General features: G+C 45.6%; 8 protein-coding genes across 8 annotated transcripts; 3 read left to right on the forward strand and 5 right to left on the reverse strand. All coding sequences in view use genetic code 12, as the record gives it.

Moving 5' to 3' along the window:
- Positions 1 to 29: 29 nt before the first annotated feature.
- Positions 30 to 1,457, forward strand: LODBEIA_P14030 (uncharacterized protein; the record flags this gene model as incomplete). Its single annotated transcript, XM_066971288.1, has 1 exon — positions 30 to 1,457. The coding sequence occupies one exon, from the start codon at positions 30 to 32 to the stop codon at positions 1,455 to 1,457; it is 1,428 nt and encodes a 475-aa protein (XP_066828341.1).
- A 210-nt stretch (positions 1,458 to 1,667) lies between these two features.
- Positions 1,668 to 2,141, forward strand: LODBEIA_P14040 (uncharacterized protein; the record flags this gene model as incomplete). Its single annotated transcript, XM_066971289.1, has 1 exon — positions 1,668 to 2,141. One exon carries the CDS (start codon positions 1,668 to 1,670, stop codon positions 2,139 to 2,141), a length of 474 nt encoding a protein of 157 aa, XP_066828342.1.
- Positions 2,142 to 2,301: 160 nt separating this feature from the next.
- Positions 2,302 to 3,969, reverse strand: LODBEIA_P14050 (uncharacterized protein; the record flags this gene model as incomplete). The annotated part of the gene is made up of 1 exon (XM_066971290.1): positions 2,302 to 3,969. One exon carries the CDS (start codon positions 3,967 to 3,969, stop codon positions 2,302 to 2,304), a length of 1,668 nt encoding a protein of 555 aa, XP_066828343.1.
- A 282-nt stretch (positions 3,970 to 4,251) lies between these two features.
- Positions 4,252 to 4,935, forward strand: LODBEIA_P14060 (mitochondrial 54S ribosomal protein mL57; the record flags this gene model as incomplete). The annotated part of the gene is made up of 1 exon (XM_066971291.1): positions 4,252 to 4,935. The coding sequence occupies one exon, from the start codon at positions 4,252 to 4,254 to the stop codon at positions 4,933 to 4,935; it is 684 nt and encodes a 227-aa protein (XP_066828344.1).
- A 270-nt stretch (positions 4,936 to 5,205) lies between these two features.
- LODBEIA_P14070 (uncharacterized protein) lies at positions 5,206 to 6,225 on the reverse strand (the record flags this gene model as incomplete). The annotated part of the gene is made up of 1 exon (XM_066971292.1): positions 5,206 to 6,225. The coding sequence occupies one exon, from the start codon at positions 6,223 to 6,225 to the stop codon at positions 5,206 to 5,208; it is 1,020 nt and encodes a 339-aa protein (XP_066828345.1).
- A 2,112-nt stretch (positions 6,226 to 8,337) lies between these two features.
- LODBEIA_P14080 (uncharacterized protein) lies at positions 8,338 to 10,626 on the reverse strand (the record flags this gene model as incomplete). The annotated part of the gene is made up of 1 exon (XM_066971293.1): positions 8,338 to 10,626. The coding sequence occupies one exon, from the start codon at positions 10,624 to 10,626 to the stop codon at positions 8,338 to 8,340; it is 2,289 nt and encodes a 762-aa protein (XP_066828346.1).
- A 422-nt stretch (positions 10,627 to 11,048) lies between these two features.
- On the reverse strand, positions 11,049 to 13,322 carry LODBEIA_P14090 (uncharacterized protein; the record flags this gene model as incomplete). The annotated part of the gene is made up of 1 exon (XM_066971294.1): positions 11,049 to 13,322. The coding sequence occupies one exon, from the start codon at positions 13,320 to 13,322 to the stop codon at positions 11,049 to 11,051; it is 2,274 nt and encodes a 757-aa protein (XP_066828347.1).
- Positions 13,323 to 14,487: 1,165 nt separating this feature from the next.
- Positions 14,488 to 16,221, reverse strand: LODBEIA_P14100 (uncharacterized protein; the record flags this gene model as incomplete). Its single annotated transcript, XM_066971296.1, has 1 exon — positions 14,488 to 16,221. One exon carries the CDS (start codon positions 16,219 to 16,221, stop codon positions 14,488 to 14,490), a length of 1,734 nt encoding a protein of 577 aa, XP_066828348.1.
- Positions 16,222 to 19,332: the final 3,111 nt, after the last annotated feature.

Genomic DNA, 19,332 nt, shown 5'->3' on the forward strand with positions numbered 1-19,332 from the left:
AGAGACAAACGATTCCAACACTAGTGATCATGGGTGCAGCTATATCGATCCCGTTGATGCCACTTGCGTGGTTGTCGTCCTCACTAGCTTCTTGCTTTGGAGCTGCTGCATGCACGGCATTCTGTTCTTCAATCGGTGGCACGTTTCGGTCGTCCATGATGACCAGAATCACCTATGCCATCATGTTACTTCTCAACTCGCTATTATCGTGGATAGCACTATCGCCGTTCATTGTGCATAAGCTAGAGAAAGCGTCGTTTGGATTTATCAATATTGCGTGTGGTCCAGATGGAAGCCAGTGTATCAGCTTTACCTCGGTCCACAGAATCAATTTCGCCTTGGGGGTGCTACATTTGATCTTGGCTGGGTTGTTGGTTGACGTCAAATCCACGGCAAACCCAAGAGCAGTTATCCAGAACGGGTGCTGGAAGATGAAAATCTTGGCGTGGGTGGCTTTTATATTTATCAATTTCGTGCTTATCCCCGACGAGTTTTTCGTATTCTACGGAAACCACATCGCCATTGTGTTTTCCACCATCTTTTTGGGGATCGGGTTGATTTTGTTGGTGGACTTTGCTCACGCGTGGGCCGAAAAATGCTTGGAAAAGATTGAAATGGAAGAGCTCACGGGAGAAGGCGACGCAGGATTCTGGAAGAAACTATTGATTGGAGGCACATTGGCAATGTACACCGCCAGTATAGTGCTCACGGTGGTTATGTACTGGTTCTTTGCAGGAAGCGGGTGTTCCATGAACAAAACCGCCATCAGCTTGAACCTCGTGTTTGCCACCATCATCTCGGGCATGTCCATCCACAACACGGTTCAAGAATACAACCCGCAAGCAGGACTCGCGCAATCGTCAATGGTTGTGTTTTACTGCACTTATTTGGTGATGAGTGCCGTTGCCTCGGAACCTGACGACAAGTACTGCAACCCCTTGATAAGGTCAAAGGGAACGAGAACTGCCAGCGTGATATTGGGGGCCTTTTTCACGTTTATTGCCATTGCTTACACTACGACAAGAGCAGCAGCAAACTCGGCGTTCAGCTCCGAATCTGCAGACGAAATCTCGGGCACAAACGCCACCCAGCCAGCAGCGAGAAACGAAATGAGGTACCAAGCGATAAAGCAAGCAGTTGACGAGGGTTCACTTCCGGAAAGCGCGTTGCACCAACAGGACCTCTACGATGACGAAAACGCAGGCGACGAAGAGAGAGCATCAGTGCAGTACAATTACTCCTTGTTCCACATTATATTCTTCCTAGCCACGCAATATGTCGCGACACTCTTGACGATAAACGTGAAGCAGGATGACTATGGCGACTTCGTGCCAGTCGGCAGAACATATTTTGCAAGCTGGGTCAAGATTGTCAGCTCGTGGGCATGTTTTGCTCTATATGGATGGAGTTTATTGGCTCCTGTCATCTGGCCCGATAGATTTGGCGTCCAGCTATAGTTTAGATTACAGTCTACATTAGTTAGGCATGTTTGTATGTTTCCCTTCCCCCCATAGTCAATGTTCGTTTTCTAGATTTATTGTTGCCAGATATTACCCAATTAGGCAGTCTAGAATCCAGCAATCTGATTGGCTGGCGCGCCCCACTGTGGAATATGCCGGGAACACTCTCACGATGAAAAATAACCCGAAAAACAACAACCAGAAGGAATGGAAATTTTTCAAAGACGCAAGTCCCATCTTGGATTTTTGTTTATTTTTACAACAACAGCGTCAACAAACCTTCTTGACGGGGAAGAAATAGAAATCATGTCGGCTATAGTATCGAAGGCTGCACAATTGGCAGATAGCATAATTTCCAAGTCCAACGAGCTCGTCTCCAAGTCGGTTTACTGGTCGAAAGTCAGCTGGGAAACAACAAAGATTGTCGCTCAGAAGGAAGGGTTGAATCCGCCAACGGCGAAGCAGTTTGAGACCGCGTACAAGAACGCATGGAAATACCTCACTGACGCCAAGGACCAACAGAAGTTGTTGCAGGAGGCCAAGTCGTTCAAACTAGACACCAAGTCCGCCGTGCAGTTGGGTGTGTACGGTATCCAGATTGCTGGGTTTTTCACTGTTGGTGAAGTTATTGGAAGGAGAAGAATTTTCGGTTACCCTGCCTTGGACACTCACCATCATTAAAACCAGAGAAAAAAAAAAGGGGTGGGGCTAGTGAAGGTTTGAATACGAGAGAAGGAGAGATGTGCATGTATAATAGCAAAAAAGAATAGAATGCCATTTTCGTTCAAATGAGGGCCAGAAAGGTTGATTTTCCTTTTTTTTTAAAATTTTTTTTTTTCAATCAAGTCGAAGAAGCTTCGTGTTTTCTTCGTTTGGACGCTTCAATCATATCCAGTTTTTGCTTCCGTTTCTGCTTCACCACCTTGGGCACGGTACTAATCTTTTTCCGCTCTATTTCGTGAGTTTTGATGGATTTTTTCTCCCGTTTTGACAATTTCCCCAAATCCTCCATCCAGTCGCTGAGACTAGCTCCACAGCCCGATTGTTTCATCACGTTGATGATGGGCTTGACGGCTTTATCGTCTTCTTTCGTGAAAAAAGTCACCGCTTTACCGGACCTCTGGCCTCTACCAGTTCTGCCGATTCGGTGCACGTAGGTTTGGGCACTTTGGGGCACGTCATAGTTGATGACCATGTTGACTCCCTTGAAATCGACGCCTCGCGCAAGGACATCGGTGGTGATGAGAACCCAGATATCGCCATTCTTGAAGCGCTTGATCACTTCGTCTCTTTGCTTCGGCGTGCGTTCAGCGTGGATAACGTCGACATTGAGTTTGTCATAGACCAACTCGTGGAACAAGGCCTTTGCTCGCGTTATAGACTGCAAGAAAATGATGATGGGAGGCTTGAACTCTCCGTTTTGGATCATTTGCCGGATGGCCAAGAGCTTGCCTTCTTCGTTACCTGTAAAGACTAGTTTTTGATCTATGGTGCTACTGGCAGCTTCCTTGTGACCGATGATGACTCGGATGGGGTCCTTCATGATTGAATGCGCCATCTCTTCGACCCCCGATGGTATAGTGGCGGAAAACATCGATTTCTGCAATTTCGAGTTTGTGCAGTGAGTGAGGATCTCGTCCGTCTGTTCTGAGAATCCGTGGTCGAACAACTTGTCGGCTTCATCAATGACCAAGTGCTCGACTTTCGAGAGATTGATCTTGTCAGCCTTGACGAGCTCAATCAAACGCAAGGGCGTTGAGACAATGATGTCGTATTTCGAAGACTTGATGATATCGTTGTTGATTTTGTTCGCGAGCTGCTTTGATAATATGGCAATATTCAATTTTTTGCCCTTGATCAAAGTCTCCAATTGCTGGAAACTCTGTACTGCCAATTCGTTTGTCGGGGAAATGATCAAGCCACGGATCCCGTAGTTTTTCGAAACTTGCTTGTGGAGAATTTCTTGAATCAAAGGGATCAAAAATGCCAATGTTTTTCCGGAACCGGTTGGTGCACAAGCTATGAGATCACGGCCGGCAAGAGTGATTGGTATACCTTCACACTGGATTGGGGTGGGTTCGACAAACTCAGCGTCGATGAGATTCGATAGCACTTGCTTGTCAATCTGGAACCTTCCAATCATGTCCTGAAAAGAACCAATCGGAATGGGTATGTCATCGCCACTGACTTTGGACTTGTGCAGGTTTCTAAACTTTCTTGCATCTTCACCGGATTCTAGTGTCAAAGGAGGCACCTCTTCAGCAAGAACTTCCTCTTCCTCTTCTTTTTCTTCCCTCAGTTCCTTACCAACCACCATGCTGTGCTCCGGTTTGCGGTGATGTTTAGTTCGAAAGAAATCTGTTTCCTTTTCAATTTCCTGCATCACCGACTCTTGCTTCCGGCTGGAGTTTGAGCCCGCGTTGTTTGGCTTTGACGAGCCGTACCCAGCTCCCAGAGCCTTTGCTTTATTCAAAGAAGTTCCCCGGCTTAGTACTCTAAAGATATCCATGGTGTAAAACTTGTCTGAACATGGGTGTGTTGAAACTTCTAGCTTTAAAGATGATCATCTCATCACCACTTCAGACCCTCTAGCAAAAATATGGTGCTACCAATTGACATAAATGGTTGACAAACCAAGAAAGAAAAATTTGATCCAAATTCCATTCTTCAAAACCTTTGAACAGAGATCGAAACTAGACGGTTGTGGATAGTCGACAGAGTTATCAGCAGCAAGCGGGGGGTTATAAAGACACTTTTACGAGATTTGTTGAGCTGGAAAGAAAACCGCACCATGAACACGCGACCACTCCTGAAATCAATAAACAAATACGTGCTAATCAGCCTGAGGAGATCGTCTAGATCAGTTTACCTTCACCATGGGCCGAGAATTGAAGGTTTGAAAAGGGACCCAAAAGTAGCATATTTGAATCCGCAAGGGACAGAATACGCGCTCAACGAAGCCAACATAAGCCAGATCACGTCGTATTTGGGTTCCGAGTACCAAATACCCCAAGATATCGCGCTCCAATGCATCACCCACAAGTCCTTTGCCAATGGAATCAAGCCCTACAATGAAAAACTCGCAGCCATGGGCTCGAAGCTCCTCAACTTGGCCTTGGTCAAATACGTCATCCACAAGAACGCCGCCGCAGACTCAGAAAACCCGACGAGTATAAACGGCAAGAACCTATCGGTGTTGGGCTCACGCTGGTCTAGAGAATTAGCAAGCCCTGAAGCAGCAGGCTATTTGGCGAGGGCGGAAAGTTTGAACAAGACCATGTTTTGGACATCGAGGAACCCCTCGTTGAAGTTTGACGCTAGCGGCGAGTTGAAAGTTAGCTCGCGGTTGCTTTACAGTCTCGTGGGCGCCATCAATCTCTATCATGGCAAGGCCCAGGCTGAGAAGTTTATCAGGGAAAACCTCATTGAAGGGTTGGAGGCGTTGGCGGTGCAACTTGTTGCTGCTAAAAAGTAGAGAAGAGAGGAGGAAAAACAATTTGTGTAAATAGAGTTCTAATGCATGCATGAACTTGTAGCGAGAACATATGATGCTATCCTCGACTTTTTCGGCAGTTTCGATTGAACTTGTACTGGAATGCTGCTCGTCGAGTACATGATCGATCATGTTCAATTGTGTAGAGACTGCTGAGAAAAATCATTCAAGTCAAATTTTTTATTGGAAAACAACAAAAACTATAGAAATTTCTTGGTAATACTACTCTAACTAGTGAGAATCAAACCACTTTTATGATTTGTACTGGGACTTGGCAGCTTCGTAACCCTTGTTGAACTCATTGTGAGCCTCCTTTTGCAAATGTTCTGGCAATTGCGAGATCTTGGAGTCCAAGGTGTCGTTACCGGTCTTGAAAGTTGATCCGGTGGATGAACCGTAGCCGGTACCTGCACCAGCACCAGTTCCAGCAGTAGCACCGGTACCAGTCGATGAACCGTATCCTGTGCCAGTAGTGCCGTAGTTGGATGTTTGGTTGTCGTATGTGTTGGCCGAAGCACCTGGGTGAGAAGCGGTGGATGAGGCCTTCTTTGAAGCATCTTCGTATCCTGAAGAGCCGTAACCAGACGAGCCAGATTGACCGTAACCAGACGAGCCAGATTGGTGACCGTGACCAGAAGTTTTACCAGTGGTGGTGGCGTCGTTTCCGTAGCCACCTTTGGAGTATGAGTCAGTAGCGGATTGACCAGCTGAACCGTGGCCAGATGATCCGTAAGCAGCAGCACCGGCAGCACCAGTGGCAGCAGTGGCACCAGTACCGGCACCAGCACCAGAGTGGTGGCCAGAGTGGTGTCCACTTGATGGTTGGCTTCCGTAAGCATCGGAAGCACCAGCCTGGTTTCCGTAAGCACCGGTGGAACCTGATTGGTTACCATAGGCACCGGTGGAGCCAGTTTGGTTTCCGTAAGCATCTGAAGCACCAGATTGGTTGCCGTAAGCACCGGTAGAACCAGTGGAACCCGATTGGTTACCGTAGGCACCGGAGGTGCCAGATTGGTTACCGTAAGCGTCGGCACCGTGAGAACCTGATGAACCAGCACCGTATCCTCCGGCTGCTCCAGCGGCAGCACCACCGCCTACACCAGCAGCAGAGTCGGCGCCGTGGGCACCTTTACCACCCGAGTATTCCTTGTATCTCTCTTGAGCAATGTCAGTTCCTTTTTGGCCGTCCTTACCACCATACTTACCGGCTTGCTCGTTGGCGCTGTCGAAGTCGTCCTTCTTCAATCCTTTCAATTTGTCAGTTAATCCCATTTTTAATTGTCTTGTTATCTATCGATGTTGTATTTGTATCTCAATAAAGATAATGATAATACAACTGAAACTGGAAGAATCAATGGAACAGGATGGAGATCTACGGGGTATTTATATTGAAATTTCAGAGCACCACAGTTTTTTCCCGTACCCCCCACTGGTAAAGTCAACCATTTCTAACCACGTTTAACCCTTGTTATTCTTTATTCCGAATTGCAAACCATAAGTGCTGTGTAATCCGACTTGGTTGCTGTCCCTTATAACCACATAAAAAAGGGGGGGATGAAACTAGACTCTGTTTGTTCAAAAGTGGTTCACACAGTTGCAATCGTCCTTTAATTTTTTTTTTTTTTATATTTTAATTTTAACATTGCTGTCAGGAATGGGTGCGAAAAAGAACAATCCCCAACTGGATCCGGGTATTGAACAGGGCCAACAAAACAGAGCTTGGGCGATTATTTCAAGATGCACAGGTGATTCACAGTTTTGTTAGTATTGCCGCAGCATAGAGAGAGAGAGAGACTTTGACTAGCGGGGTAAAGGGCAAACCCATGGACTGGAAGGCTACACTTCGTTTCCTTTCCCGGAACCATTGAGCGGTGTGATTTGATACCAAAATCGTTATAGGGATAGGGACAAAAGGTGAGACCAGTACTAAGGAAGCTAAAGCCACACCTGGCTTATTCCCTTGCCTTGCTCCTCGAGGGAAAATAAAACAAAAAAAGTTGTTCGTTCAAGAGCATCGCTCTTGGTGGTGCACTTTCAAGACATGACAACTGGTGAAAAAAAGGCACTTGTACAATTGAGGCATAGTTTGCTATCCCAGGGGGGTGGAATAGCAAAAAAAGCATACACTATATTGCTATGGCTTCAGTCGACGATATACACCCTGTTCAAGGATCAAAATTGAACATCTGCCTCGGAATTTTTCAACACTCCACATTCCAGGCGGAAGCACCCCCTTCTTCCTGCCTTTTCCTCCACCTCCCCCATGAAATGTTGAATTTTGGCCTTTGAGTTCCTATTTTTTTTTCCTTCAATTCTTTTGCACCCGACGGTGTAGCAAGTTTGTCTTCTATTACACAGTGGCTCATGCAGGTGAAGGTTTTCAAAGGTCGATTTAAGCCAATTACATCATAAGCGAAATATCGCAACTTCGTAACAGCAACTGTTTTTTTTTTTTTTCGTTCCTTCCATCTCTGGTAAAGGGTCACCCTGTAAAGCTGCAAATCGATCCAATCAAACACGAGGCTCAGCCGGAGTTGTTGCCGAGGCTAGCTGCTTGCACTCTGGATGCCACCTGTATCTGTATCTGTGCATTGCCAAACAAAAGCAAAAACGGGTCACACTTTTGCAATTGGAGTTGTGCTCAGCAGCCTGACGCAATGTTGCACTGAAGTCTCAATTGCACTGAAGTGGCCGCATTTTCCTATGATGCTTTCAATCAATTTCAACTCAAGTTGACTAGAGTAAACTAGGCACAGTTCTACTTGCGCTTGAATCAAGCAGGTCCTCATTCAAGAGATCTAAGTTTTTTTTTTTTTGGATGCTCGAACAGCACTGGTTCTGACACCCCCCCCACACTCCCTGTTTATAAACTGATCAGGCAGGTGAATTAGACAGCCTACCAAGTCGCTTTTTCTACTTTCTTTTCTGTTTTTACTTCCACGGGGTACGGGCACAATTTGGGAGTTCTTAGCCGCCTCTTGAAACCTCTGCCATGTGCTCCTTGAACACAACTGACAATGTCTTGTTTTTGTATCCTCCGGTTGCGGAAACGAAACACCTCTACACCAGAACCTAGGGCTCACTGGTAAGCCATTGACGCATGGTGCATAGTACCAACAGCTGCTTTTCCCGCGTTGGCGCTATTTCAGCAAATCAGTGCTTGCTTAATCCAGGGAGGCCCGCTAAACTTCAGAATTTGAAATTGTTAAGGGGCTGTTGGATCCACTACCGCGGTACGGAATCTCAACCCATTTTCAGAGAAAGGCGCATTTCTCACACTGGTGTTTCCAAGTAATCCTTCGTTATTGAAAAGGCAACGAACACTTGCGAGGAAATACGAGCAAACTGGGCGGAAAGGATCTATAAGTTATTTGACTCTATTAATTACTCTATTATTTCGTTCTTGTCTATGTACAACGGCACCTTCAATCTCACACAATCACCATGAGAAACAACAATCTTCAAGCTGAGATGGTAGAATCTCGCCAAATAACAAGACTGGAAACTCGGCACAAGGTTCAACTTGTCGTATGATTTTTCCTTATCCATCCCCACGGGATACCCTTTCACTGACAACCTTTTCAAATCCAACGCGAGTCTAAGTGAAGCATGGAATAGCTGCAGCTTAGTCGAATCACTCGCTGACATCTTCACATCCTTACAATTAAACAGCTTCAAGTTTTCAACAACCAAGTTCATGGTCTTTTCTTCTAAACGGCACACGGACTTTAAATCGTTGATCAACTGCTTTTCAACTCTGAAATTGTCGGTGCCCAAGATCTCGAGAATCAGGGCAATCTCAACGGCTTGGCGCTGGAATGGCTTGATGATCGTGCTGGTAAAAGTGTTGGAATCAACACCCGCCGTGCGATTTTCAGTGTTTTTTTTGTTATTATTATATTTATTATTATTGTAGATGAGATTATGGTTGAACTCCAACGCAATGGGCCTGCTCGGTGATTTAATGGTGTGCACAACTAACTCGGCACCAATTCCTTTAATTACTGGCGCCGTGAATTTCTCGCTAGTTGCAATCGCTTCCAAGTCCACTGGTATTTCCAATTTCCAACTATGCGCCAACTCGTCAATTGCACCTTCTCTAAACAGCGGCGGCGGGATGTATTTGATATGGTATTCAACTTTGGGGGTCTTGGCCCGCAAAACACCAATTTTCTTACTGCCTGTTAACGATTTCTTAACCAACGCAACGCTATCTTCATAGTAGTCAGTCTTGTTCATGCCATTCTCCTTCATATCGCGTAACGATTCCACGTGAGACGTATAGCTCTGGCGAACTTTGGCAGCTTCAATCTCCTCCTGTGAAATGTGCTCGTTCAACTCGATGATAGCAGCATTGAAATTCTTGGACTCAATCGCCTCCATTAACCGTTTCCCCTGTTTTATCAATGCATCGAGTTTCTGCCGCATATTCTCCAACGACAATTCATTTTCCACTTGCTTCACCAATTTCTCACTCGTGGTAGGTTTCTCGGTTTCAGTAACGACGCGCACATAATTAATCAACTCCTTTAAGATAATATACTCATCACCATGCGAATTGACCAATTTGGCATTGGATTTCTTCTTTGGCGTTTCAAACTTGCCGAATTTCTCTTCCCATGTCGACTTGCGGCCAATGAATCTCGCCATCACGCCGTAGGAGACCGAAGTGTTTGGGATCGACAAGTCTCGCACCCGGCCGCGTTCCCTCTCGGGGAAATGGGCCAACTCCCATCTCAGCTGACCCATAGTGGGAGGAAGCTCAAGATGCCGCGATAAACTATGTTCGCAATTGGTGTCCAACAAATTATTGGGGATTCGAAAAGAGAAAAACCGCTTGTATGTGCGGTTCGGGAGGATCTCCTTTTTGCCAATGAAATACAAGTGTGATCCATCAATGGGGTCGATGGGGTCGTCTTCTCCTCCCCAATGAACGCACTCAGCTTCAGATTTCAACCGATTGATATGAGCATCATTCCAACTTCCGTAGAAATCAAACATCTCCAAGAACCGCTTGCATTTGACGGGCACCGTGTCGCGCAAGTCCAGGTGGTTGGCAACCATGTAGTTTCCTTCAAACAAAAGATAGAGCATCTCAAAGGGAACAGGGTGGTTTGAAGTGTTGTGAATCATCAAATATCCATTCAACAAGTCGCCCTGTTTGTATTCGTAAAGTGACGGATCAATCATCTCGGGCTGTTTGCCAATCTCGCCAATATCCTTGGTGTAGAAAATCTCCATCTTGACCGCTTTGGGAATTTCGTGGTCTTCAAAAGTCATGTTGGGCATGTTGTGCACATTGTCCAAGATGGTTTCTCTCCAGGTATGATCGTCGGTGACAATCAATCTCCTGCCTGAAACAGACTGCACCGGTACCAAATCGTTGCTGTTCTGAGCCACTAGTTCACGCTCCAGACTAGAGGCAGTTCCAGCAGTTGCTGGCGTCGGTGATGGCGACAACGTGTTTGGGGAAAATGCGCTGGTGCTCTGCTGGTTGCATTTGCCGGGATTAGCATCGTAGTTTGGCGGTGGAGGCAAAAGCTGATCTGGAATGTCATCGGGTACCGTTGCATTCAACCCTAGCGTCGATGTGTACATCGAATACGAAGGTAGAATGGTTCCTAGCTTCTCATCAAATATCTCTTTATCTCCATATCTAGACCTGGTTGTCATCACTTGAATCCGTCTATTCTCTTTTCTTGCTTCTGTTTTGATATCAAGAGTGGCAAAGTGCCAATGGTCTTGTTAAAATGTGCTCAGAGATGGATGCTGCAACCTCTATATCTTCTAACATGTTTCTCATCGTTTTTCCATTTCCTTTTTTGGCATGTGCGGCTCAATCTGAAAAAATGTTCGACAGCCAAAAATCATTGTCACGTGACCGTCTGCAATGGACGGGAACGGACTTGGAACACTTGGGTGCAAAAAAAAAAGTATACGATGCCACTTGACGCCCATGGAGGCAGGAAGAGCACGTTGCATGCCTTGCTAGTGGATATCTCGCTAACAAGTGCCGCCCTTGGAGCATCTACACTCACTGAAGATTGGATTTGTCACTCAACAATTGAAACACCGCAATTTTCCATTTGCTAATACTAAATTTTGTCTATAAATAGAGGAACTTTAACTCTAGAACAGTCACCATTCAGTAACGTAATTTTCAAGCTAATGTGATAGAACCGAGCCATGTAGCAGGATTGGAAATTCGGAACAAAATTAAACCTGTCAAATGATCTCCAATTTGCAGAAGCAAATCCTTTCAACGACGTTTTGGTCAAGTCTAACGATACATCCATCGTTGTCGACGCTTGCATGGATGATGACGATGACGGCGAAGCTAATGTTTGCTTAACTTTCCAGACAAGGTCTCTAGCGCTGAAATGCTTATTATTCACCTTCAAGCCCTCGACAACCAAATTCATTTTTTTCTCCTCAAGCTGGCAGATGGATTTCAAATCGTCCACTAGCAGTTTTTCGATTTTGAAGTTCTCCGGACCCAAAGCTTTAAGGATGTTGAAAAGTTCGTTTGCTCTCAGCTGGAACGGCTTGATGATGTTGTGCTTGAACACATCATGATCCAAGAAACCCCTGTGGTTATCCTTGGCCTTGTTATAGACTAAATCGTGGTTGAATTCAAGGGCAATGGGCTTGTTATTGGAGCGGATCGTGTGGACAACCAACTCGGCAGTGACGTCACGTATCAGCGGCGGCTTGAACGTTTTTTCTCCCGTAGATGTAGCAAGCAACTCGACTGGTATGTTCAAATGCCAGCTCGGAGCCAAAGCTTCAATAGAGCCTTCTCTGAATCTTGGTGGTGGGATGTAATTGATATGGTATTCTTGCTTTGGTGTTTGCATTTGCAACACCCCCGTGTTTCTTGTCCCCGTAAGAGATCTCTTGATCAAAGGTACAACGTCCTTGTAATACTCCATCTTTTTCAAATTTGACTTGAGATCTCTTATGGAATCAACATCGCATTTATAGCTCTGTGTCGCCTTGGCACAATCAATCTCGGCCTGAGACAACCGCTCATTCAATTCTACAGCGTCGTCAAATTGATTAGTCTCAATCGCCTCCATCAACCGTTTCCCGTGCTCAATCTTGGCATCCAATCGGTTCACCATATTTTCAAACAACAACTTGTTTTCCACTTGTTTCATCAATTTTTCGCTCGCGGTAGGTTGTTCCGTTTCGGCAATGACACGAACATAGTTGGTCAACTCCTTCAAAATAATGTATTCATCACCTTGGCAGTTGACCAATTTGGTCGAGTCCTTCTTTTTTGGAGTTTCAAACTTTCCAAACGCCTTTTCCCATGTCGATTTCCGTCCAATGAATCTCGCCATCACGCCATAAGAGACTGAAGTATGCAACATTGAAAAATCTTTTATCTTGTCCTGCTCTCTCTCGGGGAAATGCGCCGTCTCCCATCGACTCAACCCCATGGTTGGCGGCAACTGCAAGTGTTTCGACAAGTTATGGTCGTTACAAACAGTATCGAGCAAGTTGTTGGGGATTCTAAAAGAGAAAAACCGCTTGTATGTCGTGTTGGGCAAGATTTCCTTCCTCACCGTGAAACACAATTGGGTGCCGTCCAAGGGGTCAATCAAGCTGCAAGGCAGCCGAGAGTCGCATCCAGACTCCGATCTAAACCTGCGCACAGGGGCCTCGCTAAAACTGCCATAAAAATCAAACATCTCCAAGAACCGCTGGATCTTAACCGGCACGGGGTTTTTGCTATCTGAAGAGTCGGCAATCATGAAGTTTCCTTCAAACAAAAGGTAGAACATTTCAAATGGCACAATGTAGTTGGACTTGTTCTCGATTGTGATGTACCCGTTCAATAAATCGCCCTGTTTGTACTCGTAAAGTGAAGGGTCAATCATTTCTGGCTCCTTGCCAACTTCGCCAACCTCCTTTGTGTAGTAGATCTTGATCTCGACCGCTTTTGGGATTTCGTGGTCTTCAAACGTGAAATTTGGCAACTTGTGCACATTGTCTAAAATGGTTTCCTTCCATGAGTGTTCGTCAGTAACGATCAACGCAGCATTGCCCAGGTCCGCCACACTCCCCGCGACATTGGTGCTGCTACTAGTGCTCTGCAAAGCCAATTCAGAAGGCGGCCGCGTGGTGGAGGCCGCTGTTGCTGGAGTCGAGGCGGTGGCTGCCAACAAGTTGGACGAGTGCTCGCTGTGGGAACAATCCGAGTGTCCAGCGTCGTACTTGGGTGGTGGTAGATTGTCATCCTCAGAAGTTTCCGGGACGTGGGCATTCATCCCTAGCGTCGACGTGTACATCATATATGAAGGCAAGATAGTGCCAAAGGTTTCATCGAAAGTCTCGGAGTATCCGAGTTTGTTCTTCGACATGGCAAAATGCGGCGAAACTGTGATTATGCTGCTGATGGCTCAAACTTGCAAAGATCTCTTGCCCAAAAAAAAAAGCGAATAATTCCTGAAGGAAGAACACATTTAGAAATATGCAAGGGGACCCTTTGTCCTTTTAAGAAGGAGCTTTTTTTGTTCTGTTCTTCCTTGCTAGTTTATTAAAAATATCATCGTTTGTTACGCCGTGACTCAGATCCCATAGATCCCCCGCTATATTTTTTTTCCCTTCCGCACTTATTTGCACACACCGGCAATTAATAAGCGGAAACGCAAGGAACAAGATTTAGCGATTAACACAGCACCACCAAAGTCGTTGAATCTTTTTTTTTTAGTTTTTGTTTCTTTTGGAGGTTCTTCTTTAATCACAAGCTTCTTGTAGTCGACCTGTGACTCATCTACAACGAGCTCGAGCATTGGGGTCAACCTCTTAGGACACGGTGGGCTCTTTGTATTTGGGGGGGGTTCACGGTGCGGCTTGTTTTCCATCCGCCGATAGCCGGGGACGATTTTGCGCTTTTTCCTTCGTAAATATTTCTTTTTTGTCCCGCCGCTGCCGGTAACGGTTCTCAAGGATACCCTCAGTGAAACTTTTGCTGAGAAAAAGATCGAATCGCTTCTCAAGCCCTGGTCTGGCCCTAGTTTGATGAAGAAAATTAACATTGGGAGCGGCGGAGCAAATGCGGGGATTACGAATGGGGATTGGTTAGTTTTCTTTGTTTTTTATTTTTTTTAAGCTTCATAACCCATGTGTCTACAGAGGCAAGAACACGAAGGGGGCAATAGAGAATATTCACCACAGTGTAGTCAACAATAATAGAGTGCTGAAAAAGTAGTCAATTCCGATTAACATACTTTGTTCTATTGTCTCTTTTTGTTCTTGATGGGCTAGTCTCATTTTTAAAAAAATAAGCTAAACTCAATAAACTCCGTATCTCTCATGACTCATAACAAGGAATGTGATAGAACAAGAAAGAACAGAAAATTGAGAAAAGAGACGGTATCAAGTCTTTTAAGAGGTGGAGGCTGATACAACTACTTCGTTGACGATTAGCGGTGGTGGCTGAATGCACCGCGCGGCCCGAAGACCGGTCCGACATTACTAAATATAGAAAAAATAGATTCTATCACAGTTGTATCAAGTATAGTTCTACCGCTTGAAATATTTCAACTCAGCATACCTCAACCACGGATAAGTTATCCCACTGAACCCCATACAGAGCCACATGGCGATATCGCCGCCATATTCACCACCCACGAGTTTGGCCAAAGGTCCCACCCAATAAGTCTGCGACATCCCGATTGCAGCACCGCTGGCGCCAATACAAAATGCAGCGGTGGCAGCGTAACCTCGTGTGAGCCGGGTGATATCGTTCCATATTCTCCAATTGTAGTTCTGCTTGGCACGGCGGGGGATCTTGAGCATCGCCGATTTCGCTGCGTCATCGACCTCGTCAACCTCGTTCTCGTCGGCGCTTGCTGCTGAGTCGAAGCTCGAATCTTGGCTCGCCTTGGTGAATTCCTTAACGTACAAATGCTTGAATCTGCTCTGTCTGAAAATCAAATTCTCTTCAAGCAACATGATGAAATACATGGAGATCCAATATCCAACCATGGGCAAGAAATTGCTCAATATGGTAGCAAAGTGCTGTCTCCCCACCAAGGCGCAAATCAAGTAGACGGCAGTCAATGCAATCGCCCACAACCATCGTGGGATCCTGGCCAATCCCGAACCAGCCAACTGCACGCCAAATGCAGCCGAGTAAGTATTCAAGATATTATTCGATATCAAGGAGAGGAAAATCAACACGAGCAAGAACTTGCCTCCACCGCCCCAAGGTTTAAACGCTTCATTCAATAACCCACCCATGCCCAAATTTGCATACGCGTCGCCCCAGGGCTTATACGTGAGGGCAACATTACCAATCAACATGCCCGCGACCCCGACAAACGTCGTCGGAGCCCAGATGCCAAAGAAGGTGATGCAAAAAATTTGCAAATCCGGCGTGGTCTCCGGGAACAAGATGTAGTAATCCGAGGCAATCGACCCCCACGTCGAGGTAATCGAATAGCACAAGGAAAAGAAACTCAACCAGTTGCCCTTGATCGTAGCAGGATCATCAATCGCATCGTGCAACGTCAAATACTGGAACTTCTGCGATGCGACAACGTACAACAACAAGAATGCGAAATTTACGGGCAAGCTCAACGCCGCCTCGATCCTCATCAACGGCTTGATGCCGCCGATCGCGGCACAAAGCGAAATGGCCGCCACGATAATGATCCCGGCCCACACCGGGATATGCTCGTTGCTCAAACTAGCCAAGATCTGCCCTCCCACGAGACAATTCACCACCGACCACCCAAGAAGCGCAATCAAGCTCACGAGAGCCACAAGCTTGACGAACCACCACCCAAACAAAAAGCGAGCTGAGATCATCTGTCGAAGCCCCGAGGTGCCCATCAAAGAGCAGTAGGCAGCCACGACGCACCCGAGCGTGTGGCCCGTTAAGCCGCACACCAAGGTGTTTCTCAACCCGAGCTCGAATAATAGGGGACCAAGGAAAAACGACGACATCGAGGAAAGGCCACCGCATGCAGAAAGCCAGAGCCCGATGACGCTCACGAGTTGTTTTGTCTTGTTGGTTGATCTCTCGTACGGCTCGATGCGCTCGATGCCGCGTGTTTCTACTCCTAAGGAGTCCAACTTGCGTGACGCTTGACTTAGCCAATGGAAGATGGCATTTCTCCGTGATGGCGATGGTTGTGGTTTTTGTTCGCCGTCGTCGATGCTAGTGCTGGAGTTGACCGCTAGAGAATGAGGCCATGCTGACCTAGTTGTAGTTGCCTCGTGAACCTCTATTGTATCTTTCTGTTTCGACATGGTTGAGATCTCAAGGGTTCTGATCTCAAGGGTTCCAGGAAGGAAAGATCTCCGCAATTGCGCATTTTCCTTTTTTCTTCGCAGCTCACGGCACAAAATTATTTGATCTGCCTTTTCTCTTCAGTGAGTCAACGGTTCGGCCTTTTATGGCGATGGGTGAGGAGTCACGTGATGGCACGAATCGAGTCCGTTTATTCAAGGCACCTACTCTGGACAAATATCGTCTACCATGACTGTAATTTGCATTGGAAAGCATGCGATGAGTAACCGTAAGCTTCTTTGCAAGAGTTTCAAACAACGCCGCAACCTGACTAGCTGTTCCATGACATTTCGCTTTCCAAGGATTTTAAAGATAAAATGGACAAGCGTTTGCTGAACGGAGCCAAGTCCACAAAGAGTCAGCCTTGTAGAGCTGTACCAGGTGAGAACATCCGCATTGTCTGGTGCAAGCACAAGGCCAAGTTCAAGTTCAAGTTCAAGTGCAAGTTCAAGTTCAAGTTCAAGGCGGGAGAGTATTCGGGGGAGATATGATGCGATGCGGGTATGCGCGTATCGGCATTACGTCTATAGTTTTTTTTTTTAAATTGTTCACGTCAGAGATCTCAGCAGTTTTTGACACTGGGACCTGGTAATTTTAGACCCATCATAAAGAAACTAGCTATGGTTTTTTTTTCATCTAGAAAAGGCAGGATTTGTGTTGGAATAGGATAGACATACGCCCAAATGAAGATTGGTGCTTGTCACGATAGACAATGTTTAAAATACTGACGCAAATAGAGAAAAACACACACAGCCGAGTTAGTCTTATTTGCTGGTTGGGTGGGTGAGGGATGGTTCCGTCACGAGATTTAGCTTATACTTTCTGCAATTCTTCGACGACAAAATTAATAAGGTTGTGTTGATCTTTGAGAGAAAGAGAGCGAGCAGGGGGGGGGGGGGGTGAAAGTGTAGGTCTATGCGGCAATCAAGGCATTGCCAATCCCGCACACTTCACTCCTGGCCCGCTTCCCCTTTTCCCCCTTGACTAATGCTCAGTAGGACCACAACAGTTTAGCTCCCTACCAAGCGAGACAAATTTCACGGAGAAAAACGTTTGCAGGTGGAATTGCATCGCCGTGTCTGACATTGGGAACGTTTCCCTTGCCAATTTGAAAGATCAATTACCTGTCACATTGAAGTCAGTAATCAAGTTACGTCTCTCGACAAGGAGATGCTGGCCTCCTTTTCACCCCCTTCCACCTGCAGTTTTGCTCTTCAAACAAATTCAGATTGTACTGTGCGTTACATATTGAATTTCAAATAATGTAGATAAGATAAAAGTTAAGGTTTGCGTTCATCAAAAAATGTGAAGAAAAGGATAGGTGGAAAAAATGAAAAATAAAAGGCCCATGGCAACAGAGTTGGACTCTGTTATCATTGAGAAAAATAAACCACATACCATTCGAGTGTTTTGATTGCTCATTTGCCCAGTTTGGCCTAATGTTTTGAAGATCGGTTGGAACTTCATGTCCTCTCAAGTGGAAACATTTCGTTGCAAAGACGGCAAACAGTGGAAATGAAGTCAAAGTGCAAACGTCATCAACAGATGTCTCTATTGAAAGAAAAATCTTGAAAATTTTTTTTTCTTTCCAAATCCTCAGTCTGATGGACGCTGCGCAAACAGTAAGGCGTTAACCCGCACACACCGCCAAATGCGGAAACACCAGCTTAAGCTTTGCTTCAATAACTTTTAGAGCCAGGAGATAAAGACGAAGAAGAGTTTCAAACCAACCCATCCCCCCCCCTTGTTGAGGTGAAATGAAAAAAAAAAAGAGAAAAACACCCTCACAAGCCACCCACTTCCCCTCCCAATTGTCTATCCATCTCCTTTTGGATTCAAAGTTCAACTTTCCTTTCTATCTGAGTAGCCTTGTAAACGCATACAACTCAATTGAACTCTATGTTCGTTAGCCAACAATTGCTGAACCAAATAGGACCAACTCCACCTTGTCTTGTCTTTCGTCTTTCATCTTTCTCCAACTCTGTATTGATTCTCTTGGTAAGTTTTCATAATAGTTACTTTGACTACTGTAAATCCCTAAATCTAATCTCCGTCCGTCGTACTAAAACAACAAACAAGATACTGGAAGCAGAAGGAGTTAAAAAAAGAAAATTAAAGAAATCGCGATGAGCAAGAGAGAGGGAGACCGGAATAGGGATTATTACAACACCGCTCTTACAGCTCTATACCGTTGGATAGCCTACACTAATTGCGTGGATATTTTGAAATCTTCCCAATCTCGACACTTGTTATTGCCGCCCCCTCTTTCCCCATTGCCCTAAACTAAAGTGCTTACTCCCGTGGTCAGGCTGGCTGCGGTTGTCGAGCTATAGTCTGAGACACATCGGGCAATACATACGTTTGCCAGGACAATCTCGGATGCAAATCCTGCTCCCTCTTGCTTATCTCAGAAACAATAAGAGCAGTGCAGAGCAGATTTAAAATCACACTCAGGAGCAAAAATAAAAAAAAAAAATTAGGCTGGTGGTTTTTTGCATATACGTTCTTGTTTTCTTTTCTCTTGTCTCGGGCATCCCTTGCGAGAGTTGACTTGCCCATTGAGTCCATTGTGGATATTCCGGGACGTATGGGGGCACACATACACACGGGGAGAGAGAGGCAATAATGCTCGAGACAGCAAACGCAAATCCCTACTCCTATTCGTTACTTTTAACCTTTTTCTTGGGTATGGCTTCTGTGGATGCATTGCAGAAGATATATATTTTAAAAAATTAAAAGAAAAAATACCGACTCCTTATCTCTCTTTTTCTTACTTGTAATCCGCGAAAGTGTTGAAAATCTAGAAAATACACACCGCATAACCTCCTCCCCTTGGACTTTGCAAGTAGATATATATATAGGACCAAGTTTCCCCCCTTGGATTTGCCAATTGTCCCATTCAAGTCCATCTTTATTGAATAAAGCTGAGCTGCAGTTAGTGCTTGCTATCGACAAACAAACCCACTAGAGCTTGCTATAAATTTTCATCCCTACACGTGCTAGCCATCCACACTCGCCCACCCGCAGACACACACAGACACATTAACCACACCCATAACGCCATGATTGAC

This window comes from Lodderomyces beijingensis, assembly GCF_963989305.1.
Source record: "Lodderomyces beijingensis strain CBS 14171 genome assembly, chromosome: 2".
In the NCBI taxonomy this organism is placed as follows: domain Eukaryota; kingdom Fungi; phylum Ascomycota; class Pichiomycetes; order Serinales; family Debaryomycetaceae; genus Lodderomyces; species Lodderomyces beijingensis.